The sequence below is a fragment of the Coenobita brevimanus genome, chromosome 95, assembly GCF_032717465.1.
Source record: "Coenobita brevimanus isolate Jiangsu-jjx chromosome 95, ASM3271746v2, whole genome shotgun sequence".
In the NCBI taxonomy this organism is placed as follows: Eukaryota; Metazoa; Arthropoda; class Malacostraca; order Decapoda; family Coenobitidae; genus Coenobita; species Coenobita brevimanus.
In genome coordinates this window covers 9,167,424-9,195,126 of record NC_137048.1, presented here as the reverse complement: position 1 = coordinate 9,195,126, position 27,703 = coordinate 9,167,424, and the positions used below count along the sequence as shown (strand labels likewise).

Below are 27,703 nucleotides of genomic sequence, written 5' to 3'. Positions count from 1 at the left end.
GAAGGGAGCTGAGAGCTCATATAGTCCGATCTAAGGGCAAGGCTGTGACCTTCACACACACACACACACACACACACACACACCCGTCCCCTTGCTCAAGGGGGACAGTAACCACCCACTTCATCAGTGAAACTTTTTGCAACCTGAGCGAGGCGCGAACTCCCGTCCACCAGTTGGCAAGCGAGAACGTTACCACTGCACCAGCGAGCGGTGTGTGTGTGTGTCTTAGTATTTCTGCGTGTGTGTGTGTGTGTGTGTGTACTCGTATGCGTATGTCTTAGTGTGTGTGTGTGTGTGTGTGTGTGTGTGTGTGTGTGTGTGTGTACTCTTATGCGTTCGTTATACTCTCTCTCCCCGCGCATGTGCGTGCGGGCGTGTGTGTGTGTGTGTGTGTGTGTGTGTGTGTGTGTGAGAGAGTCAGTTGGTTGGGTGGGTGGGGTGGATTGATAGGACGGGTGGTTTCCCAGGGTTGGTTGGGGACCAGGGCCGTTGGGTACTCAGGAAGAGGTGGATAAGTACAGTGGGAGAGCTGGATGGGTGGATGTGATGGATGACATTGTTGGTTGAGAAGGGTGGATGACATTCGTGGGTGGGGAGAGTGGGTGGCTGGGGTCTGTGGGCGAGACAGGTCGTCAGAATGTGTGGGCAGATTGGATAGCCAGAGAGAGGGGGCACGGTGGGTCGCTAGGGTGGCTGAGAAGACTGCGTGACCTCGGTGCACTGGGTGGGTGGTTGATTTCTTAGGTTAAGCGAGTGGCTGTGTTCTTGGTGGATAGGTAGGTAGGTGGGTGGCATTGTTAGGTGTGTTTGGTAGGTGGCATTTGAGGGTGGGCAGGGTGGATGGCCAGGATCGGTGGGCTTGGTGAGTGTGGGTCACCCAAGTGGCATGGCTGGGTGAGTAGCCAGGGTGTGGTCGGTGGGTTGTGTTGGATTGGCTGCGTGGGTAGGTGGATGAGTGGGTAGGTCGATAAGTGGATGGGTGGGTATGTGGATCTCCAGACGACAAGGCAGGAGAGGGATGTACATGGCTAGTTATCATATAACTTGTAGCTGTTACTTTGACTTAAGTATACCATTTAGAAGACTTTGGATAAATATCTGGAAACCAAACTCTATTTATTGGCATTATTCTATTGGAATCTGCTGAAACTTAAATGAAATTGCTTCTCATTGAAAAGAAGGTGGAACTTCGCACGTAATAATACACCTGATAGTAGGATAAATTAAACTATCATCACATGCGGCAAGGCGTGAGAGTGGGCGAAACTTCAAATCTACAATCCTTCAGCTCAACAAATCAGTGCGTTGGTGGGGATAAAGAGAGGGAGCTTGGGGGTTGGGGGCGGTGGACATGTGCGATTAAATTGCCTTCTTGTGGGCAGGCAAGGTACTTCACAATCAACTGCAGGACAGTCAGCCTGTCAACTATGAATATAAGGAGTACCAAGTCTTTGTGTTGTGATCTTGCATACTTATAATTCTGTAAACTGTCAGTTCTTCAGCTTCTTCAATCTCCGTAATTATCATTCTCGCACACGTGATACCAAGCTTACTTCTTGACTTGTCATGCCTCTTCTCAGCTTCAGACTCACTCACATTCACCCGTTCCATCACGCTGTCTAAATACATTCTGTCTATGACTATGACATCATGGCACATTCTCTTCTGCCTCTTCACTCTTTTTATCAAATTGCATATTTGTTCCATTTCTTTCATGAATTATAAAGTTTCTCGCGCACACACACACACACACACACACACACACACACACAAAATCATCCCATGGCTGAAACAGAGTTCAGATGCAAGATGATCTAAGGAACCAGTCAGGATGAAGATCACTGTCATATACATAGACTCGAAGCCTCAAGAGGTAGGTACAGATTTTCCTATAATGCTATTAGAAACATAGACCTCTTAGGTATCCTGAAGTACTCTGGACTACTGTAGCCCAGTCTCAGATACATAAAATAAGCAAGGAAAGTGGAAATTAGGTACTGTAAAGAAAATCAGTGCTGAACTAGCTGAAGCAGTGTGTAAAGTGGTTGGGGAACATGAGGGTGGGTCATGTAGCGAGGTGTGGTTTGGCAGGGGGAATGGGAAAGGCTGACGCGGTGGGATGTGGTTTGATTGGTGAGTACGTGAGTGAGGGTGATGTAACAGGGTGTGCTGTGGGAAGAATATGAGACAGGGTGGTAACTTAGGGTGTAGTGTAAAGGGGAGTTTGAAGGGTGATGATGAGGCAGGGTGTGGTGAGGAGAGGTGTACGAGGTGCGATGGTGAAGCTGGGACTGGTGAGCTAAGGCAATGTTCTAACTTACGAGGTAGGGAGTGGTGAGCCAGAGGAAAGAGATGAAGGATTCGAGGTAAGCAGACTTCTGGAGGATGTGTATCTCTTTCCCCCGCACTTCTTCCACCTGTTGACCAAAAAAGGGTTCCCACGCGTACAGCTTCAGCATCTGGTGGCGTATGAGATAGTAAGAGGGAGATGGTAGTTGAATGGGCTCAGAATTGGATTAGTAACAGACAGGCTGCAAGGGTGATACTGGCTGTCAGACGAAATATTTCATTTCTTTCAATATGAAGGTTCTCGTTAAGAAGGCATCAGTCATAGTGAAAGAACTACCTTGCACAGTGGTCTGAAACTCCCAGAAGTGACTGGAGGCTTTCAGTCGTGTTATGCTACTGGGCGTAAGTTCGCCACCTACCCTTAAATGATCAGACTAAAGTAACCCAGACTTAGGCTTCTGTGCCTTAAAGAGGGTAGTAGGGCATTGGCTATGACTGTATAGTTTCTTCCAATTCCCACCCTTTTCACAAGATAATTATGAGAGTTAAGACCATAAGTTAATCAGCAGGAGGGGAGGGAAAGATCATACCATCACCATCATCATTTCCCCCTATTGCCCAACAATTAGTGGTGCAAACAGGAATCAAGAAATGAAAAGAAAAACACAAAACAAGCTTCCAAAAGAGTCTCCATTGATATGTGCCGCCATTCACATATTAAACCTCCATGATCTTTGTAGGAGGAAAGGGGTGGGTTTATGAAGAATCCATAATTCTGGGATATGTAGGATTGAAACTTTTTTTCTTAGTTCTTCCCAACTTGCACTTTTCTCTATTTCTCTAAAGCAAAAAGTAAATAAGCATATACATCAATATCACATTTTGTATGTATGTACAGGGTTTTTGACCATGAGATGGAACAGACAATATCAACGAACTACAGAATGAATGATTTGATGTGTGCCCATTCCGATTAGGTATTTTGTTATGACTATCCTCATGTTGCATTTTCTTTCTCCTCATCCTACCCTATTCACAAATGTGGGAAATTGGTTAGGATGGTGATGGCAGTAAAAAGAGGAGTAACAATTTTTGACTTCCTTAATGAACAGTATTTCAATATTCCCTTCACTAAAGGACGCCTCAACTAAACACAGAAAAATTACGACTATCTTATGCCAATATCATTAAAATAGGAACGACACCATCATATAACACTGGTTAATGGAGATTGTTTGTCAACTCTGCGTTGATTATTATTTGACAATAACAAAGAAGTTAAGAATAAATATATGTCTTGGCTGCCTAATGGCGTCATGCCAGTTTAACCATCAGGTAGCCTATCATGAACTGGAATACCGTTCAAAGAACGACATTTTTAATAATCGATTATTTGTCCCTTGTTGAATTCAGGCCACTTCATTCTCTTATGAATTAGGCTGCATCAGCCATGCTTTAGTTCAGATCTATTCAGAGAATCAAAGCCAGTTTCTGCAAATTTAAGTCTATCAAGTTATTATTGCTTCATTAACGTTACCTCAGGTCATTAGAGCTATTGAGTATACATTCAAACCCTTCATATCCTCCTCAACTCAGTTAGATAAACTCAGCATCACTAAGAAAACATTTTTTTTTTTTAGGTCGCTTTGGGAACATTTAGGCTAATTAATTCTTTCTCTGCCATCGGCTTCAATTTAAGCTCTACCATGCCACTGCCATTGGTGTCAATTTAAGCTCCACCCCTGCCACTGACATTGGCATCATTTTAAGCTCCACCATGGCACTATCATTGGCATTATTGTAAGTTTCACCATACCTCTGCCATTGGCATCAACTTAAGCTCCACCATACAGCTGCTGTTGGCGTCATTTTAAGTTCCACCATGCCACTACCACTGGTGACATTTGACACATCACCGCACACTACTTTTGGCATCATTTCAAGTTTTACTAGATACTGCTATTGGAGCCATTCTAGCAGCCTCATTTAAAAGTTTTTCCAAACTTCCTGGTAGTTATCAATGTCAGATATCTTTAGGACCCTCCACTCTCGATCCACGCTCTCGTGAGTTATTGATGGATTGACATCCACCTACTGAAAAATAAAAATAGATGAAATAAAATCATCGAGTCAGTATGGTAAGTATTGTCAGTCTGTTCACTGCACCAAGCAATGCATGCAGTTTGAAAATAAAGCAAATGTATTATAACAGGACTTATTTTTGTATGTTTGAACACTGGTAGTTGGTCATTCCACCCTAAGCATTCACTGTCACTATTAATGGAGTTGGCATGGAAGCAACTAAACAATTTTGCATTAGTGAAAATGTGCTTAGATGGCCTCCTTCACTCATCTTTAATGGCTGGTTTAATCTTTCATTTTTTCCTGCAATTTCGCCGTTGTTTAGTACCTTTAAAACTGAATCCATCATAACACTTTCCCTCCATAGAGAGCTCACTCGGTCCCTCTGTGGTTGCAAGGGGGGCAACAAACGCTGGTAAAAAGACGGCAAACTGAGGGAGAGGTGAATATATAAATTCCACAGTGCCATAGTATGTAAACTCTCTTTGTGTGTTACACAAGATTATTAATCTGTCATTCTATAAATAAATGAGTCTTAAGGATGAAGACTATTAACATATACAATGATTCATCCAGACCCACTTGTGTGAAAGAGAAAACACACTGAGGAGTTCTGGTACTTAACCATATTTCTTGCACGTTTTCATCAGTTATTTATTTTTGCCAGCTTTCATTCTTCCCTGTTGCCACAATAACACCTGGTTAACTTCAGATAGAGAAAAAGAAGTGGTGTGGTGCATTTGGCTCAAGCGCTCAATTACTATGAATTTAAAAAAAAAAATCTGTTTATCTATATATCTATATACCTAGGCTGCTTCCCCGAAGGAAAGAGAGGTAGCCGAAACAGGACGACACACTCCCCATTTACTCATCCATTCAAACACATTCATTCGCATCTTAGCCCCAAAAGGGGAGAAGGGACAGAACATCACCGCACCACACCGCACAAGGGTCGACTGAGCAGTGCAATCAGGGACATCCGCAGCAGGGCCCGACAGCAAAACAAAAAAAATAAATAAATAAATAAAAAATAAAAAAAGGAAGATCAAATGCACATTTCAGACAAGTTTCAAAACATATTTTGCACATTTCGTCAAGTTGTTTGACAGCATGCCAGAGCCAGTAATAGCCGTACTGACAGCCTAAGGTCGAATGAGCATCTACTTATGGTCAGACTTTTCAGTCATTTTATGATACTTTTCTTTCATATTCCTCTTTTATCTCTGGCTTCGAGCACCTATTGGCTAGGCAACTCTCAGTTTTTATTAATAAATGTAAAATCCTGCCACCACGGCAGTTTGGATTTAGGAAGGGTGTAAGTACAGTGCCTGTGGTTCTGTTCCAATTCTCAGTTATCAGCTAAAACTTTCATTCGATGAGTGACATGTGTAAAGATTAGTTTCTCTTGATTTTAGTTCTACATTAGATTTTGTTAATCGGAATTCCTATAGGTTTCACTGAGAATCGCATTTCTCTTTTTAGTTTTTTTCCCCTAATTTTTAAGCTAGCAGACTGCAGTGGATGTTGGCTGATGGTAATTTTAATCCCTTTAGTACAGCTAAATGTAGTGGACCACAGCGTAGTTTTCTTGATCTCTTTTACTAGTGATATGTGGTGTGGAGTTTAATCCCAAAACGCTAGTATACACTAATGTTCCCACTTCTTCTAGTGATAGAATTTATGTCACCAGTATTCTGGGCGACCATACAATAAATATATTAGTTGGTGTGAGCAGTGGGGTACGAAATTTAACCCTGAAAAAAAAAAAAAATTACTGCCAGTAGGTAAAGGACGCCCCTTTCTTTGATTCCTGAAGTTGTAATCAACGACTCTACTGTATAGCCATGCACTTTAAAGTTGACCCAAGGCATCCTGATGGAAAACTATATGTTGAGCCACATTTACGCTCAGTTACTTTATGATCATCTCAGAATGTCGGCCGCGAACGAAAACGAACGAAAAATTATTTGGTAAATGATATAACTCGGAACTTTTTATTCGTTTCATTCGCCCTTCTTTGAGCAATGCTCCCCCGCCTGGCCCTGCAGCTGAGTCTGACTGAGGGTTTGAGATTTTTTTTTTTTTTAATCATATGAAACTACACCTTGCACATCATCGTCTTGTTGGATCTCTGACTCTACTTCGCAATATATTTCATAATGCTGACCATTCTATGTATACTAATCATCCACTACCTTTTAACCTTGTCCGTGTGACCAGATATTCGTTAAAACTAATTAATGTGATCATTTTTAGTGTCATATATAATAGTACATCACAATATTCTAGGTGTCAATTACTAACTCCATGATACTTTGCCCAATGTTGCTGTGGATACGGAGAGCCCTCAGACACATACATCTGTGACAAAAGCACTCTTGTTTAGTTAATAATGATATCTTGGCTATTCTGCCTCCACTGGGGTCCTCTCAGGTTTATAGGCTGCTTATAAACATTGCAAAAGACCTCAGTCTTAGTCCTATGATGATGATGATGATGATGATGATGATGATGATAATAATAATAATAATAATAATAATAATAATAATAATAATAATAATAATAATAATAACAATAATAATAATAATAAATAATAATCCATCATCCAATCCTATGTAGCCCCAATAAGAGCGTAGGATCCCTGGGCTAGGCAAGTTGGTTCTGACATTTAAGATGAGAGTGACCAACCTCACTCATCCCTGAGTGGCATTCATCCTTTCATCCATCATCCAGTCCTTTGCCGCCCCAAGAGAAGCGTAGGAGACCGGGAAGAGGCAAGTTGGTCCTAACATTTAAGACGAGAGTGACCAGCCTGACTCATCCCTAAGTGGCATTACATGAGCAATAAACCCCAACCACCCCTTGGATATAAACTAACAAAGGCTCAATTCGATTGGAGCGCCTAAATTACCCACTAAACCAGAAGGAGCCATTAATTTGGGTATATGGCTACCGCCCAGCGTAGTAGCCTAGATGGTTTCGTGGTGTACAGGAAACCATTTTACTTGTCACTCAGTATAGTCACCCATGGAAAGAAGGAAGAAGAAAGAATGAAAGAAAGACAGAAGAGGGAGTGTAGTCACCCATAGGCAGAAGGAAGAGGAAAGAATGATGGAAAGTAAGACAGAAGAGGATAGAAGGAGCAGAGGAAAGGGCAGACACCCGAGAGCAGCACTACATCGAGCAAGTGGATGGTGAGCGCCCCCACCTTCCACCTTAATAATAATAATAATAAAGATGATGATAATAATAATAATAATAATAATAATAATAATAATAATAACAGTAAGTAACAAGAAGAAGTAGAACAACAACAATAGTAATAATAATAATAATAATAATAATAATAATAATAATATAATAATAATAATAATAATAATAATAATAATATAATAATAACAATAATAATAATAATAATTATTATTATTATTATTATTAATATTATTATTATTGTTATTATTATTATTATAAGCCATCATCCTGCCCTTTTCTGCCCAAAGGTAGCGTAGGGGCCCGGGGCTAGACTATTCACAACAGCCATTTCAGGCAAGGGTTATCAGCTTCAGACGCTCCTGAGTGGCACTAGATGACGAAACCCCAGCCGTTGCGTGGATATAAAACTATGTGGGCCCCATCCGCTTGGAGCACCTTAACCCACTAGACCACGAGGCGTGTTTTGGTTATATGCTTACCACCCAGTGTAGTAAACTGATTCCTGAATTACAAATCACTTGGCTTGTCACACAGTGCTGTCGCCTTAAGGATGCACTACATCGAGTGAGTGGATTTTCTTTTTTTAATGCAAGGAAGAAGGGACCAAAGGCCAGAAGCTCGCAAACCGTTCCTTCAAAAAAATATAAAATAAATAAATAAAAATAATAATAATAATAATAACAATACAAAAGAGAGCCAATTTCAAGATCCGAACAAGCTGACGAAGTTTATCGCATTGACCCGGGACAGGTGGAGAGGGCAGTAAATGAAAGGTAAATATGCGCAGATAATGTTGTGTTTCATGCTAATGGTGAACTGGACCTTTGCCGACTGATGTAGTTCTGTGGATGTTCTGAAAGCAAAAAGTGATGGTTGTTGAAAGGATAAATCTCAGTGTTATATGCTGGTGAACGGAGAGAAACTTAAACTGTTGAGTAACCTTAAGTGCCTCAGTACAGTAAAATGAGAGGAGCAAATGTGCAAAGGAAGTGAAATGCACAGTCGCAAAATGAAGAGAGCTATTGCACTGAAGGCCTGATACTAAACTGGGGACTGAATGTGGAAGCTGCAAGACGATTACACGAAAGGGTGTTTGTGTCCATAATAACGTATATGTGTGACAGTTGGGTATGGCATAACAGTAATTAGAGCAAGAGCAGCGGAACTGGGATGATTGTGGAATGTGAGTGGACAGCACATAATCAACAAGGCATGAAAGAAGTGGAGTAAAGAACTCTGTTGATAAGAGGCATGAAGACAGTGTGCTTATGATTATATAAAGTCGATGGATGTAGATATGGTGGTAAAAGGGGAAAAAGAAGTGTGTGGTAATCATGGGGACATCTGTCGTCTGAGTGTAATAGGAAAAGTATATTGTAGGATATTTACTGAAAGAGTTAAAGAAATAACAGAGGAATTGGCTGGAGAAGAACAAGGATGTTTTAGGAAGGGAAGAGGTTGCGTAGGTCAGATATTCATCCTTAGGTTTTTAGTGCAAAAGTTTCTAAAGAAGGGAATGAAGTTGTATGCGGCCTTCATGGATTTGCAGAAAGCATGTGGCAGGGTGGATAGACAAGGAATGTGGAAAATATTATGAATATATGGAGTAAATGGGAAGCTGTTGAGTGAAGAGTATGTATGAGGGTGCTAAGGCTGCAGTGCGTGTGGATTGTGAACTGAATGAATTTTTTTATCTGAATGTTTGATTGAAACAAGGATGTATCATGTCTCCATGGTTGCGCGACCTGTTTATGGTTGGAGCGGCTGTAATGGGAAACGTAAGAGTTTGGAAACTCCCTCTACTGTTGTTTACAGATGATACTGTATTGTTAAGTGAAGACGAAAGGGATCTTCAAGGCTTGGTGAATGAGTTTGGGAAAGTGTGTAAGAAACGAATTCTAAAGATTAATGTAGGGAAGAGTAAAGTTATGATCTTTGAGAGAAATGAAGTCACTAGATGTACAGCGAAGTTAGTGAGGTTGAATGATGGAATGGAAAATCTGAGTGCACTTATCGTGTCATGAGCAAGGATGGAAGTTTGTGGGATGAAGTCTTTGAAAGGGTACAAAAAGAAAGAAAGGTTGCTGGTTCTTTGAAAACAGTTATAAGAAATAAGGAAGTGAGCATGGAAATAAAAAGGTCGCTGCATTATAGCACTGAGATACAATCTTTAACATATGAAAGTGAAGCTTGGACCTTGTTGGAAGGGCACAAGTCAAAAGTTACAGCAGTGGATACGAATTATTTGAGTGGTGCATGTGGAGTTACATGGAAAGACAGACTGGCAAATGAAGAAATGATGGAGCGTTGTGGTGTGGATGTGGATGTCCTAGAAAGAGTTAGGAGAAATACACTGAGGTGGTTTGGCCATGTGGAGAGGACGGCGAGCGGGAGACTAACGAGGAAAGAGTATGTGTGTGAGGTGGAGGGGGGGAGAAGGAAGGGCATCCGAAGATGGGACTGAGGGAGGGAGTGGAGAGGTGTATGAGAGAGGGGGGTTTGAGCTGAGAGGAAGGCAGTGAAATGGAGGGGGACAGTGCGACGTGGAGGCGATTTGTTTGTGGCCATCCCTTACAGAATTATGGTGTCTGGCAATAGACAGATGGATGGACAGATCTAGATTTTTTACCCCATAGAACTGGGAGGCAGTGGGCGATGAGTATGGCGAGCGATTTCACCAGGACATTGCAACAATGGAGAAACTGTATCAGGGCATATGGAGCTCATCAATGCTAGCAGACTTGCTGGGCAGTGATGAGGGGCCGCATAATCAAGCATTTTAATGACGCATTTTGCCCCAAAGGTGCCTTTACACGCCGTCTTTCCGTGAGAGTGCATACTCAAAAGCCCCACTGGATGCGGCCATACTGGAAAACATTGCTCGTTAGCGCCTTATGGTACGGCAGGGTCGGGGTAGTCCTAGCGATCAAAAGGCTCCTTTGCTGGACAACAACAGCAAGTTGTGGATGATATGTGTGGTGCTCCTTGCCCCTATTTATATGAATTACTGCCTCATTATCTTGTTTGGATTGGAATGGTTTGCATCAAAAGTAGTTACTGAGTTGCAAGAGACCATGTTCTGTAATAATAATGACATAACTGGGGAATGATGTGGAGATAGTCAACTCGGCGGTAAAGGCACTGTTGAATGCTGCTTCTTGAATACATGTAGCCATATGATAATTTATGCTGCACCAGTGTGTCTAATGTTACAGTTGTTTGTTCAATGCATATAAGTATATAATCAACGATATATGAACAAATCAGTGTGATTTCTATTGGATCAGTCACTCCTAGTGTAAACCTAACCCACCAGCTTCAGCTAGAGGTACTGTACTTCAGTTAATAATAACTGGATATATTCAGTTTTAACCTCTATAGTTACTGAATAGTCAGGTTGCCTATTCACAGGTAAATTTTGTCTTCCAGGGAATGTGTGGAAAATGTAATTTTATGAAAACCCTAGTCAGTTTGTGAAATGGGTTTTATTTAACTTAGGTTTGGTTGATCTCGGTTATAGTAGTATAAATGAAGGTTGTAGTTAGGTGAGGTTAATATACAATATTATTAATTTAAGAAGCGTTACGTTATGTTAGGTATGTTCGAGTAATGATAGGTCTAGCTAAAGTCTATTTGATTGACCTGTGCACCTCAGATAAATAGGGCAAGTAGGGTGTGTTTGATTTGCGGCTGCTGATTGGTCGTCGAAGATGTCACTGAAGTAAATGTAGACATGTACTGCAACATGCGGACGTAGATGTACACCGTGCGTGGATATTACAGTGCAACATGCGGACGTAGGTGTACAACGTGGGTGGATGCAGTGCAACATTCGGACGTGGGTGGATGGATAATTTCCTTCAAACGTCACTCATTGTTTTACGAGTACAAAATGTTATAATCAACTTTAATTTTCTTTAATAACGGTAAACTTTTTTTTTTTTTTTTAGCTAATTTTGACCTCTTTAGCTTCGGAAATTATTCCATATTTAAACTGGCTGCTTATATTGCAGGCAATTTAAAAATATTAAATATATATGTGTCAAAATAAGAAGAGCTATAAATTTACATCCTCGGCGGCCAACCAGCAGCCGCGAAACAAACACACCCTACTCGCCCCTTACATCTCAGCTGCAAAGGTCAATCAGATAGGGTATAGTATACAGCAGGTTTGTTTAATAAAAGTTATGGCTATGTTATGGAAACTTAGACAGATCATAATCTAAATTAATCAAATGTAGTCGTTTAATCAAACCTGACCTGAGTTTAACTGAAATCTAACCACAGTCATACTGATCTAAAAATCCATTTCACAGATTGACTAGTCGCAAAATAACTTCACAGATTTACAATAACATTATAGGCTATAATCGGCAGTTTCTTACTGCTGTGATTGTTAAGTGAGTACTGTAAAATATGGGGTTAGGAATGAAGATTATGGCATCTTAGCTTTGGCTTGGCTAGAACAGGTGATTTCTTAATTTGGTCAGTCACTTGCCTTCCTTAATATCCGTTGAAAATTAAATCAAACCCTCACTGTGTTCAGGGCATGGCACCAAACCTGTTGTTGCAGAGGCCCCCCTACAGTAACATGCGGCAGCAGAAAATCCATCAACAATGGGTTTCTCCACAAATACGCTTAGCCATGGTTATGATAGGTTAGGTCAGTCTAGGATACTAATGGTTATGTTAATGTTTGTTGTCCAAAACTATAAATTTACCCCCTCAGATTTCCTCCTATGTTATACTGTCAGAACTCGACCTAAACTAACTTAATCTTATTATTCTAAATCGGTTATGACAGAAAAATTGCAGCATTAGGAAAATGTTGTGCATGTGATGAGACATATCTGCTGTTGTAGTTGGGCCTATAAGTTACAAGACAAACAAAATAAGGAAAATTTGACCAGAAACTGAAATGCAGTAATACTGGTGTTTCTTCCAAATTTCTTTCCCTAGTATAGCAGCTGCTGATCTACCAGTAGGTTTAGGAAATAAAATAGCAACTACTTTTTATGTTTAGACATTAGGAATACTGGCCAGACAAATACATTGTTATACAGGGTGACCTCCAAAAAACTCCCACATATCGAAAGGCTGTAGCACTGGCGGTAGTAAAGTGGGAGGGGAGGGGCTAGGGTCTGTCGGCAGCCAAACCCCAACAGTCCTCAGTCGCCAACATGGCGTGGTCGGGAGCACACCGTGCATTTGCTGTCGAACCATTCTTAACAAACAACTGTTCCGTGATTGCCATGCAGAGGGCCTTTCGAAGACATTTCAGTATTCCATGGAACCAAAACGTTCCAGATCGGAAAACCATCTTGCAGTGGGTTGAGAATTTCAGGGCAACAGGCTCAGCTTTATAAAGGAAATCACCTGGTCGACCTAGGAGCGCTTGTACACCTGAGAATATTGAAGCATTGAGGCGATCTGTTGTGCAGTCTCCGAGACATTCTGCGTGGAAGCATGCTTTAGCTGTAGGGATATCCCGGGAAACTGCAAGGAGAATCTTACACAAAGACCTTCACTTCCATCCATACAAAATGATGGTTGTGCAAGAACTCAATGCGAGAGACTGGATGAGCCGCAGGGAGTTATGCGAGAACATTCTGCAACGTGTTCTGGAAGATGCTGTTCTCTTGTGCAGTGACGAAGCTCATTTTCATTTGAGTGGCTCTGTAAACAAACAAAATTTTCACTGTTGGTCTGAAGACAACCCTCACATGCTACACGAAAGACCGTTGCACTCCGATCGAGTGACTGTGTGGTGCACTGTTGCAGTTGTTGGCATTGTGGGTCAGTATTTCTTTGAAGAGGGTGGTGTAACAGTTACCATAACTTCTGACCATTACACTGATACGCTCAAAAACTTTCTAAGGCCACAACTCGAACACCTTGAGCTTGAAGAACTCGATGTGTGGTTTCAGCAAGATGGAGTTACGGCACACACAACTCGAAGATCATTGCAAGTGCTGAGGCAAATGTTTCCAGATCGGGTGATCTCGTTGCATGGCGATGTTGGGTGACTGGCCCGGTCCCCTGACCTCGCCCCTTGTGATTTTTTCTGTGGGGCTACCTTAAATCACGAACGTATACTCATCGACCCCAAACTCTTGAAGCCCTTAAGGTTGCTATTCAGCAGGAGATGGCCATTGTTCTACTTGACATGACCCGTCGAGCCATGGCAGCCTTCAGAAATCGCTTCCAAGCGTGTATAGACAATGACGGCCACCATTTGGAGGATGTCATCTTTAAAACATGATGAGTAAAAACTGTACTGAATGAAGTTTCATGTGTGCAAATAATATTTTGAATATCTTTAATCATTTTTTTTTTCATTTACCTTTGAAAGGTGAGAGGTTTTTCTGGGTCACCCTTTATTCACATATTACAGAGAATTTGTTTAACCAGCGATTTAATGAAATCCCAAGTGAGTTCGTGAAATGAGTTTGGATTAGGATGGGTTAATTAAGGTTAAGTTAATTTAGGCTGCGGTTAGGTTAGGCTGGGAAAATCGAGGTTAAGGTTAGGTTAGTCAGGTTAACTTAGGCCGCGGTTAGGTCATGCTAGGGTAATCGAGGTTAAGCTTAGGTTAGTTAGGTAAAGTTAGGTTATGCTAATTTAGACTGAAGCTAAGTTGTTGAGCGTTCATCTAAATAAACCTAACCTAACTAATCTAACCTAAACTGGTTATTCCAGTCTAACCTAACCGCAGCTTCATGTCTCCAGTCAAAAGCACTCTCTCGCTCCTCTCAAATTTGTCCATACATGCTTCTACTCTCGCCCAAAACTCATCTTTCACTCTTGCCACTCGGTCCTCTGTCGGAGCATACACACATACAATCGCCCACGCTTGTATACCTACTTTCATCCTCACCCATACAATCCTTGCACCCACTGTTCCATACTCTCTTATATTCTCCTTCCACTTCTTGCTTATCATCAGACATACTCCCCTTCTTCCCCTCTCATTCCCATCAGACAAATCAATGGTAAATAAAAGGAGGAGCTGGTGAAAGGACAGATCCCTGAGGTATACCACTAACGATAACTTTGAACGAAGAACAGTAGTCACCTACAACAGCAACTACTTTGCAACCAGAAAGAAAATTACAGATCAAGGCACAGTCAGAATGACTGAGACCTTGAGAAGAGAGTCTGAAAACTTAAAATTTGAACCGGATTGGATTAGAAGCCCTTAAGATGTCAAGTGCAGTGACAAATTTTCTTCAGTCCTAAAAGGAGGTTGACAAAGAGTCTTAGAGGAATGTGGGATCGCCATTCGTACGTCCTTAACGGAACCCAACCTGAGAGTCACGAACGAGGTTATGAGAGGAAAAGTGCTTCAGAATCTTCCTAATGAAAGATATTCAAACACTTTGGAAAAACATGAGATTGAATCAGTTGGATGATAGATTGTTGGGAACGGTCACTGTACTGTGGGATGGACTGATTGACAGCAAGCTGCCTTCTAGAAGGGAGGGTGCAAGTTAATCGGCGAAGTTGAAAGAGGCAAGGTGCCAAAACAGGAGCAGTTTCTGAGCACATTACGAGGGGCCCCATTAGATTTGTATGACCTTTTCGAACTGAGACCAAAGAATGCAGAAAGGACATCTAAAGATATTGTGATGCAGGAATGAGAAAGTCAGGGGAAGGAAGAGGTTGAGAAAAGCACTGAAATCATTGAGCGGCAAAGATGGGATTTTTTTTTTTTCATACTGTAGTTCATTTGGTTAAAGTAGGCAGATTTTTTTTTTCCTCTTTTCCACCTCATTTCACGTAGAGCAATGACACAAACGGCAATTCAATGGCTCAACATCCTTTCCATGGAACTTCTTTTGCAACTTGTATCATATTGTAATGTTTAGTACTGGTTACACCTGACAGTTCACGGAGGAGAGCTTGAAGATTTACGCTTAGTTAAAGTCAGCAGAACATAAAAGAAGCCAAAGTACTTAAACTACTACATTCAGAACACAAGTTCTTGGAAAGACAAAGAAGACATTTTGGTCCGAGTAAAGCGACTTTTCAAGTTATTTATTTATTCACAGTTTATTACTACTGTGGAAAAAAACAGTAGTTTTTTTTTTTTTTTTTTTTTTTTTTTTTTTTTTGACAGAGATATCCCTCCTTTAAAATATGTTATAGTATGTTGTAAGTAAAGATATGCCTGTAGAGTTCGTTATTTATCTCTCACACTTCGAGTCTGTAACCCATCAAAATGTGGTGCATGAGTGTGATGCAGTGATTTTCGTAACTCTACCTAAATTAATGTCGTTGCGCCCCTCAGTACAAATGTTTGATCCTCAAGAGCCCAGTATTCTCAACGGCTGACGGTTTAGGACTTTTAAAGATTTTAAATACTGATAGAACCCACAGGCACGGATCAATGACCTTCGCAACTATGAGCCTACTGGGGAAGAGCAGCATATATAGTACCTTCCTCACAAAACTGCATATGCAGCTACCTGGTCTTTGGAGGGTTAACATCGCGAAGCCATTGATCACAGTATAAAACCACATGATATGGATACTGCCTTTTTGTTCATATTTATTTGTTTTGGATAACCAGTGCAACAAATGGGCACCATTATCAATTATGGATAAAAAATATGTTATTTGTGGCAGGTGGGGGCGCTCATTATCCACTCGCTCGATGGAGTGCTGCTTTGGGTGTCTGCCCTTTCGTCTCTTCCTTCCTTCCTCTTCTTTCTTTCCTTCATTCTTTCCTCTTCCTTCTGCCTGCAGGTGACTGTACATTCCCTCTCCTGTCTTTTTCCTTCATTCACTCATCTTCCTTCTGTCTATGAGTGACTCTACACTGAGTGACAAGCCAAACGGTTTCCTGTACACCACGAAACCATTTACTACGCTGGGTGGTAACCATATAACCAAATTATGGCGCCTGGTGGCTTAGTGAATAATTCAGGCGCTCCAATAGGACTGAGCCGAAGCAGGTTTATATCCATTGAGGGTTGGGGTTTATTGCTCACGTAATGCCACTCAGAGATGAGTGAGGCTGGTCACTCATCTTAAATGTCAGTACTAACTTGCCTAGCCACGGGCTCCTATGGTCCTCAGGGGGCAACATAGAATTGGATGATGAATGGATGGATGGACTATATACAGTATGTTATCATTCCTGCAAGAGCATAACTATCTAATATGTTGTGGCTCCACATCTTGTTTTACTTTATTATCTAACTATGAATAGGTGAAATAATTATCTATATTATTTTGAACAAAATTCTGTAATAGTAAATATCTACAGGAATGTAATAATTCCACTTAAATGTTGCCAGTGACCTTGTTATTTCAAGTCAGTAACAATTACAACAGCCTTATCACCACACCTTGATTCCATTGACAATTTCTGAGACCATTCTAATACGGGAGTCTTTGTGATGCATCTGCGAAGACTGTAGTGTTTTAATGCGATTGGCCACCACAGCATTGACGGGCAGCAACAGCACCATCACTGCCAGCCCTGCCATCGCTGATGGACCTGTTGAGCAGCGGCAGAATCAAGATTAAATTTATCCAGAAAAATAGAAGTAAAACATATGCATACACACATACCACACAAAAACACAAAAACTCTTTCTACCTGCCCTACCATAGTCACACGCCTTAATCCCGTGAGGAGTGGCCACAAACAAATCATCTCCACTTCGCCCTGTCCTTTGTGATTTGGCTGCCCTCCCTCCACCTCACACCCCCTCTCGCATGTAACACTCCAGTTCATCCCTCCATCTCATCATTGGCCTTCCTCTCCCCATCCCCGCTCGACCTCTCTCACATACACTCTCCTAGACAGCTTCTTAGTCTCAGTCCTCTCCACATGGTCAAATAATCACGAGTAATTCTCTTGAGACTTTCAATCGCATCCACATCAGCACCACCAGGCTCCTTTATTTCCTCATTTGTCTGTCTGTCTCTCCATTTAACTCCCCATGCACATCTGATATAACTCAGTTCCACTACCCTCTATTTTGACCTGTGTCCTTAAAACAGGGTCCACGCTTCACTTCTGTACGTTAGAGTAGGGATCCCAATACTGTCCTGCAGCGACTTTTTAACTTCCACGCTCACTTTCCTATTACTTATCACTACTTTCAATGAACCAGCAACCTTTCTTCCCTGCTGTACCCTTTCTAACACTTCCATCCTTACTTGTAGCACTGCTTACTGCAAATAGCTCAGTGCGCACACATTATCCATTTCTTCACCACCTAGCATCATTGTGCATTCTGTGACTTAATTTTTTTCAAAGACCACAGCCTTACTGTTATCTTCATTCACTCTTAGATTCCGTTTCCTACATACACTCTCAAGCTTATTCCCCATACCTTGCAACTAACATTCATATTCACTTAACAATACATTTCCTTCAGCAAACAACAGCACAACAAATTTCCAAACCCTACTCCTGTCTCATTAGAGACTTCAACATCCACTGCCCTTCCCTGTATCCCTTTTACTGTATCACTCCAATCATATCCATACTAAACAACCACGGAGACATGACACACCCTTTTTTTCAAGCCAACATTCAGATCAAAGAACTCGGTCAATTCACCATCTACATTTTACAAGCACTGCAGCCCAAGCACCTTATGATAAATACCTCTCATAGCATCCAACATTTTTCAATCTAAGATGTGGGTACATTCTTGAGGAACAGAATTTCAGAATGAATAATACAATATAGGGCGTCTATTGCCAGGCCTCTCGACATCTCATGCCATCTTTATTGTCTACAAATGAAATGAAGGCCTAATAATATTCAGACAAGTTATGTCATAATAACATTTATATAATAAGCTAACATGGTCAAGTATACTCATACACTAAAAAATCGGTCTCTATCTATCTATCTATCTACCTATATCTATCGTTCTATCTATCCATATATATAATATATTAGAAATTATATACCCTCCAAATTACCATAGCGTATGCTAAAATGGTCCTAAACAAAGGTTAATGTTACGGGAACTACAGTTTTCTCGTACTGCTGAATAAGCTGCACTACACAACGAACGGCCCATTCTAGAAGATTAACTTTTTTTTTTTTATTGGCTATTGACCACTGATCCGAAGGCTTGGTGAATGAGTTTGGGAAAGGATGTAATGGACGGAATCTAAAGGTGAATGTAGGGAAGAGTAAAGTTATGGTCTTCGAGAGAAATGAGTCACTAAATGTACAGTGAGGTTGGAGGAGGAGGTAATGGAAAATGTGTGTGCATTTAAGTACTTCGGTAGTGTTATGAATAAGGATGAAAGTTTGGAGGATGAAGTGATTAAAAGGCTCCTACATGGAAGAAAAGTTGCTGGTTCTTTAAAAGCAGTGATGAGAAATGAGGAAGTGAGCATGGAAGTAAAAAGGTAGCTGCATTATAGCATACAACTGTCTATCTATCTATCTATAGCCCGACGCCCTAATCCCGCAAAGGGTGGCCGCAGACAAAACGCCTCCAAGTCACTCTGTCACCCACCATTTGACTCCCCTCCCCCCAACTCACGCCCCCCCTCCCTCATATACCTCTCAACTCCATCCCTCCACCTCATCCTCGGTCTACCCCTCCCTCTCCCTCCCTCCACCTCACCTACATACACCCTCTTAGTCAGTCTTTCATTCTCCATTCTCTCCACATGTCCAAACCACCTCAGTGTATTTCTCCTAATCTTTTCAACCACATCCACATCTACCCCACAACGTTCCTTCACTTCTTCATTCGTCAACCTGTCCCTCCACGTCACTCCACATGCTCCTCTCAAGTAACTCATTTCCACTGCTCTCACTCTTGACTTGTTCCCCTCTTGCAAGGTCCACGCCTCGCTTCCATACGTCAGGGTAGGGATCACAATACCATCATGCAGTGCCTTCTTAACTTCCATACTCACCTCCCTATTTCTCATCACTGCTTTCAGTGTACCAACAACCTTTCTTCCCTGCTGTACCTTTTCACGTACTTCATCCCCCAAAGTTCCATCCTTACTCATCACATTACCCAAGTACTTGAATGCACTCACATTCTCCATATCCTCACCATCCAACCTCACTGCACACTCTGTGACTTCATTCCTCTCAAACACCATAACTTTACTTTTGTTTACATTAACTTTCAGCTTCCTCCTCCTACACACTGTCCCAAATTCATTCACCAAACCTTGCAACTCCCATTCATCTTCACTCAACAATACTGTATCATCAGCAAACAGCAACACCGGAAGCTTCCAAATCTCACCCTCATTCATTAGGGCCACCCCCACATCCACTGCCCTACCTTGCATCTCCTTTACAACCCCATCCATATATATATTAAACAGCCATGGAGACATCACACACCCCTGTTTCAGTCCCACATTGAGATCAAAGAACTCACTCAGCTCACCATCCACTCTCACCGCAACCCTAGCTCCCTCGTACATACTCCTCACAGCACTCAACAATTTCCCCTCCACCCCATATATTCTTAATACCTTCCACATACCTTGCCTATCTATTCTGTCATAAGCTTTCTCCAAGTCCATGAAGGCAGCATACACTTTCCTTCCCTTCTCTAGATACTTCTCCACTAAACATCTTAGAACAAATATCTGATCTACACACCCTTTTCCCTTCCTAAATCCTCCTTGTTCTTCCCCAACTAGCTCCTCTGTCATATGCCTAACCCTATCAATGAGTATTCTACCATATATTTTACCAGTCACACTAAGAAGGCAAATACCCCTATGGTTACCACATACTTCTCTCTCCCCTTTTCCTTTGTACAGAGGAACAATTATACCTGATTTCCAGTCCTCTGGAACCCTTCCCTCTTCCCAAGCCAATCTACACAACTTCCATATCCACTCCACAACAATCTCACCCCCATACCTAAGCATTTCACCACACACTCCATCAATTCCTGGGGCCTTTCCCAGCTTAATCTTCTTCATCGCTTCCACTACTTCCGACCTACTGATCTCTTCCTCCCTCCTCTCATCTCTTCTTCTCCCAGCCATTCCCCAACCACTTATACTCACACTGCTCTCACTCTCTACATTCAACAAATCCTCAAAGTGCTCCTTCCATCTCCTCAATTTCTCTCTCTTCTCCACCAACAATCTATTATTCCTGTCTTTCACTCCCCTACTATTTCCCCTTTCACACTGCCTTACTTTCTTTACCTCCTTCCAAAACAATTTCTTACTCTCCCTCCATTTCACACTCAGATTCCTCCCAAACTCTTCATCCACTTTCTTCTTACTCTCCTTCACCAGTCTCTTAACCTCCCTTCTCCTGCTCACATATACCTCTCTCTTCTCTCTCTCATCTTCTCCCCTACCTCTACTCGCCAACCATTCACCATATGCCTTCTTCTTTTGTTCCACAGCTCGTTTCACCTGTACAACTGTAACGTATGGAAATGAAGCTTGGCCCTTGTTGGAAGGACGCAAGTTAAAAGTGAGAGCAGTGGAGATGAGTTATGTGAGAGAAGCATGTGGAGTTACATGGAGAGACAGACTGACAAATGAAGAAGTGAAGGAGCATTGTGATGTGGATGTGGATGTGACAGAAAGCGTTAGGAGAAATACATTGATGTGGTTTGCCCATATGGAGTAGAGCGAGAGATTAACGAGGAGAGTGTATGTCGGTAAGGTGGAGGGGGGGGGAACAGGGAGGCCGTGGATGAGATGGAGGGATGGAGTGGAGAGGTACTGTACTGTATATGAGAGAGAGAGGTGTGTGAGCTGAGGGGAGAGTAGTGACATGGCGGGGGACAGGGCGACATGGAAGTGATTTTTGGGGGGCCATCCCTTATGGGATTAAGGCGTTTGGCAACAGATAGATAAAAAGAATTGTTTTTCTCTTATATTACTATGTTTCTTTTTTCCTGCATTTTGCTATAGCCTACATTCTATGAATTAATATTATTATCGTTATGCTTCGCCATATAAATGGCGAGGTTTATTGTTTTCGTATGTATTATTTTTTTTTTTGCACTTTTTTCGTGAATATTAATATTATACAGGACGGTACTCTAGGATAATCCAAGTACTTGTGCCAGATATAAATGACCTCGGCCTATTTTTTAAGGTCATATACTAATTTTTGGTGCAAAAATTACATATTTGAAATGAAAATATCTCAGAAACTAATTGAGATACAGCTATTTGGCTGAATATCCAATGATAAAAAAGTTTGCTGAGAATTTTGGCTGAATATTTTGCCATGTAGCCTAGTGGAAAAGTACCGATTTCAAATTTGCTTAGTGTTTTCTTTGTCACACGTTTTGGAGAAAACCACTAAAACTGGAACTTTATAGAAATATAGCTGAGATCCTTCTTATGATCTCTAAGGAGTATGGTTGCAGTTCAGCTTACTGTTAGCCAGTTATTGAAAGAAATGTAAAATGTACCCATGCATTCTTCCTCAGCTTTGACTTAAGATCTTGCTAATACACAAGGAAGCAACCTTAGGTTAATCTAAGAAAATTTTCCCAATATGAATGACCTTGAGCTAATTCAAAAAGTCACAGTCCTGTTTATGATGCTAAAGTTCCATACTTTATACAATAAATAGTTATGGCGAAGCTTCCTTACTGTGGCTATGCAATAAGTAAGTAGGTAACTAGTTGACGCTGCCATTGTTAGTATTATTAAGCTTCCCCATATAATGGCGAAGCTTTTTGTCTTCATTATCATTTTTCATATGAACCTTTTTCTTCGATCTCGGAGATGTTATACACGAAAGTACCCTAGGCTAACCCACGTCGTCGTGCCGGTTATAAATAACCTTGACCTATATTCGGAGATGATATACTCATTTTTATTCTAAAAACTTCCTGATTGAAACTGAAATATCTGACAAACTAATTGACACAGCGCTATTTGGTTGAAAATCCTATGATAAAAAAAAAAATGCTGAAAATTGTTTGCTTAATATTTTGTCATTTAGCCTAATGGACAGTACCGAATTCATATCTCCTCAGTTTTGTCTTTGCAACATGTTTAAGAGAAAACCACAACAGCTTTAAAGTGTAACTTTCTAGACATATGGTTATGATCCCTTTTGTGATCTGAAAGGCATATGCTTACAGTTAAGCTTACAGTTAGCCAGTTATTGAGACAAGCGTAAAATTTACACATGCACTCTTCAACACCTTTGTCTTCAGTTCCCTTGTTGATGTTACACAAGAAGTTATCTTAAGGCGGCGTCACACTGGGCCAAAAGTGGCTAACATGCAAACCAGTTTTGTGAGCCACTAGCCCAAATGACCCACGGTGAGCAACATTTCGCCTGCAAGGCGAAATGGATAACAATTTTCATGCACAGGTTGTTGATGCAATTAAAACAATGGGTTTCAGAGGCAGTGGAACACTGGTTTTCGGCAATAACTTGTTATCAAGGCGTTGGATTACGATGATAGTTTACTTGGGTATGTTTCAGACCCCGACCTACGTGGCGTCAGTATGGATTATTACCAACTGTGGAGACTTAACGCACTTATAAGAGTAAAATAAGCCTGTGAGGTGACAGAATGAGCCATTGCTCGTGCGAGGCTAGCGTGACGTATAGTTGTAATGCCACAGATTTAGTATTCATGTATATGTTTAGAGGTACTGTAATTTCTAAGTTAGGTAGGGTGTAATCTGAATACTAGTCTATAAGGCTCCTGTCCTAAGTAGTAGTTCATGTGTTAATGATCGATGTTGGGATAACTATTTTTATATGTATACATCTCTGTATCTATGCATAGGTAGTGTAACTGAAGTGTTGAGCTATGGGAGTAACGAATAACAGATGTGAGCAACGTACCCCCCCGTGCTTGTGCGTCGTTGCTGGGCGCCAAGTGTAAACCTTAGACAGAATAATAATGGGTATGTCATTCTTTCCGTATCATTGTTGTGAAATGCTTACTAATGAAGCTGCTAGAATCCAAATATGTGAAATTAATACTCAAAAAAGGCCAAGATAATGTAATTTGTGAGGACCAAATAGTCCCGCTTGTCTTAGCTGTCACTAGATGGCATAAGCTACCCCCAGACTCAAGGCGGGATGGCAGTAAATTCAGTATTTAAATGTAGTAAGGACTGAATCTCAAATTTTCCCCAGTTCAATCAAAAGTCCTAACATCATGTGTACTCTACTATATAAATAGTGAAGAGAATTAAACCTCACCATATCGCAAAAACACAATCTCATTTGATCTGGCAGTAGCGTCCCTATGTGCCCGACAAGCCACATTGGCTACCCAGACGTGGTGGATAACAGATGTTGATTCAGGTGAGCTGTACACATTCCTCCTTTCTCCCCCCCTTGCTTGTTTAATCCTTACTTGTCGTGAACAATATGAAGTAATGTTGTTAAAAGCTTAACGTAGACATTCGCTACCCAGACATGGTGGATAACAGACGTTGATTCAGTTCACAGACACCGTGACTTTGGGGCGTGCACGAGGCCATCATGTGATATTGCCCATAGACTTGTCGTACACACACACTTACACTACCCATGAATAGTTTTATAAACTGAATGTAGTAGAAATTGAATTGTGAATCAATCAGGTGAACCTTTTTTTTATAGTCGTTAAGGTACAAAGTTATGAAAGTTAATGTGATTATGTAACGGAAAGGCGAAATCAAATTCATCAACCGTTTTCTTTTCTCTTCTATTAATAGGTTAGGAACATTGGGAGTGTTGAAGTGAACTTAGTGGTTGTAAGAAAAATGTGATTTTTGAGTTGTTCCTCGAGGCTAAACAAGCCCGAGTGATTATGAATTATGTGATTATGAATTATTAGTGATTATGAATTATTAGTGATTATGAATTATTAGTGATCATGAATTATTAGTGATTATGAATTATTAGTGAATTGTGTGATGAGTTTATACTGCCCCGACGAAATAGAACAAGAGTGATTATTTATTTTTGGTACGAGGCTATGCCAGCCCGAAAAGACAATTCATGCCAATAAATGTCCCAGTCTTGAGGCTATTGACGAGCCCAAGAATGACCGATAGTGGGGAATGTGGTGTGATTGACCTCAGAAATCACTGTTGAATATTCAAATCGTTTCGCTTGGTAACAGTACTGTATGACTTTCGCCCAAACTATGGCTTAATTTACAACCCTTTTACATATGATTAAAGGTCATGTAATTCAAAATATCTGTTGATTAACAAGTATAGAATTATTACAGTAAAGAATATGTAATTTTGATACCCAACCAAGGGAATTATGTCCACTCACGCATAACTCACTCCCCTTACAGTTCAAGATTCCTCCGCTTTGGGAACGACTAACACACGTGGTACTGACTTATTCTCGACTCGGCCAAAACTACAAACGCTACCAAAAAAAAATATATATATCCGTTAAGCAATTAACCTTTATCATTCAAAGTCGAAGTACTTCCCCCCACTTTGTTTTTACTGAGGTGAATACTTTATCAGTCATTGAGGGGAGACTAAGTTGAGTACCATTTGAATTATCAACGAGTAAGTTAAACAGAACCAACAACGATGGGAAAACCAATTTCTCACCGTTACACTGACAACAACGGTGGGATATATATAAAAATAAATATATATATATCCGACCATTACACTGGTGGCAGCGGTGGGATATTCATCGTTCCCCAATTAGTGGCGTTGGTGAGAAAGTGAAGGGAAGTGACTAGCAAAGAGAGTGAGAATGTTAAGGGTAGCATTGGTTGGTCATTCCCAAATACCTCCGCAACTCTATGTTCAGAACATCCTGGTAGTAAGGAGGCTCTAATACTGTACTAGTTGGTAATACCCCTGGGGAGGGGAGGAAAGAATACTTCCCCAGCATCCCTGCTTGTCGTAAGAGGTGACTAAAAGGGGCCTTTTTGTCTCCAGTCTGTCTCCTTACTGTCCTCTTCTGCTCTTCTGTCCCACCTCTCGTCTTGATATTTCCATGTTTCCTCAAAGCTTGGTGCTAATTCTTCACTTTTCCTTCCTTCCAGCTTAGAATGTTAAGGGTTAGGTAATTGTGGTTCTCTAGACAAACATTACCTACTCAGAGACAAACATACACAACACATCATACACTGTCTTGGGCAATACTTCACTGACTTTGGGACGCCACGAGATATCATCCTGGACAACGGCGGAGAGTTCACGATTGGAGAATTCATGAAATTCTGCCGGAGGAACCAGGTGGACTTGTTCTACGTCACCCCTTATCATCCCCAGGGAAATTCCACCACCGAAAGGATGCATAGGACTATGGAAAGTATCCTAGCATCCCTCTGGAACGGGCACCCCTTGCGTTGGCCTCAGCTGCTCCAGTAGTGCCAAACCGTCATAAATCAAGTGGTGCACTCGAGCACGGGACAACAGCCCTATTATGCCTTCTTCTCACGCCATCCCCCTCGCCTCATTGGTACCTTAATTGCCTTCCGTGGATGCAGAGGAGGACGACCTAGCAATAGCTCACACCCTTATTAAGCACACCCACCAGAAGATGACCAGGCGATACCGGGAGGTGGCCAACTGGCAGAGGAGAGTGCAGAAGATTGGTGTCAATAGCTTGGTGTGGGCGAAAAAAGAAACCATACAGCCGGGTACCTGTAGGAAACTGAATGCCAAATGGGACGGCCCGTATAAAGTGATCGAAGTGCTGCCAGATGGAAGTGTTTATATCATTGAAAATGTATTTAGTGGCAAGAGAATACAAAGGGCTGCTGAAAAGGTAAAACAATATTACGGTACCAAGGAATGGCTCTTAGAACTGTTGCAACAGGAGCTCGCCCCGGAGCCCAAAGATGAGCAATTACCACCGGGAGTGAGGAATGCCCCTCAGAGGCTCATAGAGGAGTGTTAAACAGAAAAGTAGAGATAAGTGCATGAGACGAATGTTGTGAAACATAACTGCCTGAGGTTGTGTTCCGGGTGGACTCATCCCCGAGGAGAGGGTGTAAAAAAGAAAAAAAAAGAGAGAAAAGTGTTCCGGTTGGAACCGGGAAGTGCCTTACTTTGAGGGGAGTAATTAATCCCCTCACCTTACAGTTAGCACGGTTTGTGAGGTAGTGGAGTCTTCTGGACAGAATGAGCCCTCACCTTCTTGCGGGCGGAATGCTGGAAACAAAACAACCGAGTGAATGCGAATGCGAATGGAAGAGTGGAAGGAAGCACCCCCGTGGTGATCTCACTCTCAAGAGACCCTGTCAAGCTCAGGTGAGCGACAAGCTATCCTCCAAAACCTGAGGCTGACTGAGGCATAAATTCCCTCATCACATCAAGCGTAAGGAGTGATCATACCTGCTAATGAAGTGAGTAAGCGACCTTCTGAGGTACGCATCAGGTGTTTAATGTAGACTGACAGGTGCCACTGATTGTGGGGAGAAAAAAAATGTTCCAATTCAAAGTGTTAATAGCAGTTATAGGAGTAACAACATTCCATCCATCCACATGTCATAGATGATTGACTTGGGTAAAATTTGTCTTCCGAACGTGGGAGCCGTGTAATGCCACAGATTTAGTATTCATGTATATGTTTAGAGGTACTGTAATTTCTAAGTTAGATAGGATGTAATCTGAATACTAGTCTATAAGGCTCCTGTCCTAAGTAGTAGTTCATGTGTTAATGATCGATGTTGGGATAACTTTATTTTTATATGTATACATCTCTGTATCTATGCATAGGTAGTGTAACTGAAGTGTTGAGCTATTGGAGTAACGAATAACAGATGTGAGCAACGTCCCCCCCGTGCTTGTGCGTCATTGCCGGGCGCCAAGTTTAAACCTTAGACAGAAGAATAATGGGTATGCCATTCTTTCCGTATCATTGTTGTGAAATGCTTACTAATGAAGCTGCTAGAATCCAAATATGTGAAATTAATAGTCAAAAAATGCCAAGATAATGTAATTTGTGAGGACCAAATAGTCCTGCTTGCCTTAGCCGTCACTAGATGGCATAAGCTACCTCCAAACTCAAGGTGGGATGGCAGTAAATTCAGTATTTAAATGTAGTAAGGAATGAATCTCAAATTTTCCCCAATTCAATCAAAAGTCCTAACATCATGTGTACTCTACTATATAAATAGTGAAGAGAATTAAACCTCACCGTATCGCAAAAACACAATCTCATTTGATCTGGCAG

At 41.4% G+C, this 27,703-nt stretch overlaps 1 protein-coding gene across 1 annotated transcript in view; it reads right to left on the bottom strand.

Moving 5' to 3' along the window:
* The window catches only part of LOC145413230 (multidrug resistance-associated protein 1-like), a 682,216-nt gene that overhangs the window by 494,747 nt on the left and 159,766 nt on the right, over nucleotides 1-27,703 (bottom strand). The window contains exons 7-8 of the mRNA XM_080282961.1: nucleotides 16,938-17,089; nucleotides 2,322-2,459 (exon numbers count right to left, since the gene is read on the bottom strand). Coding sequence (XP_080139087.1) covers nucleotides 2,322-2,459; nucleotides 16,938-17,089 — 290 coding nt within the window. The remainder of the gene's footprint in view (nucleotides 1-2,321; nucleotides 2,460-16,937; nucleotides 17,090-27,703) is intronic.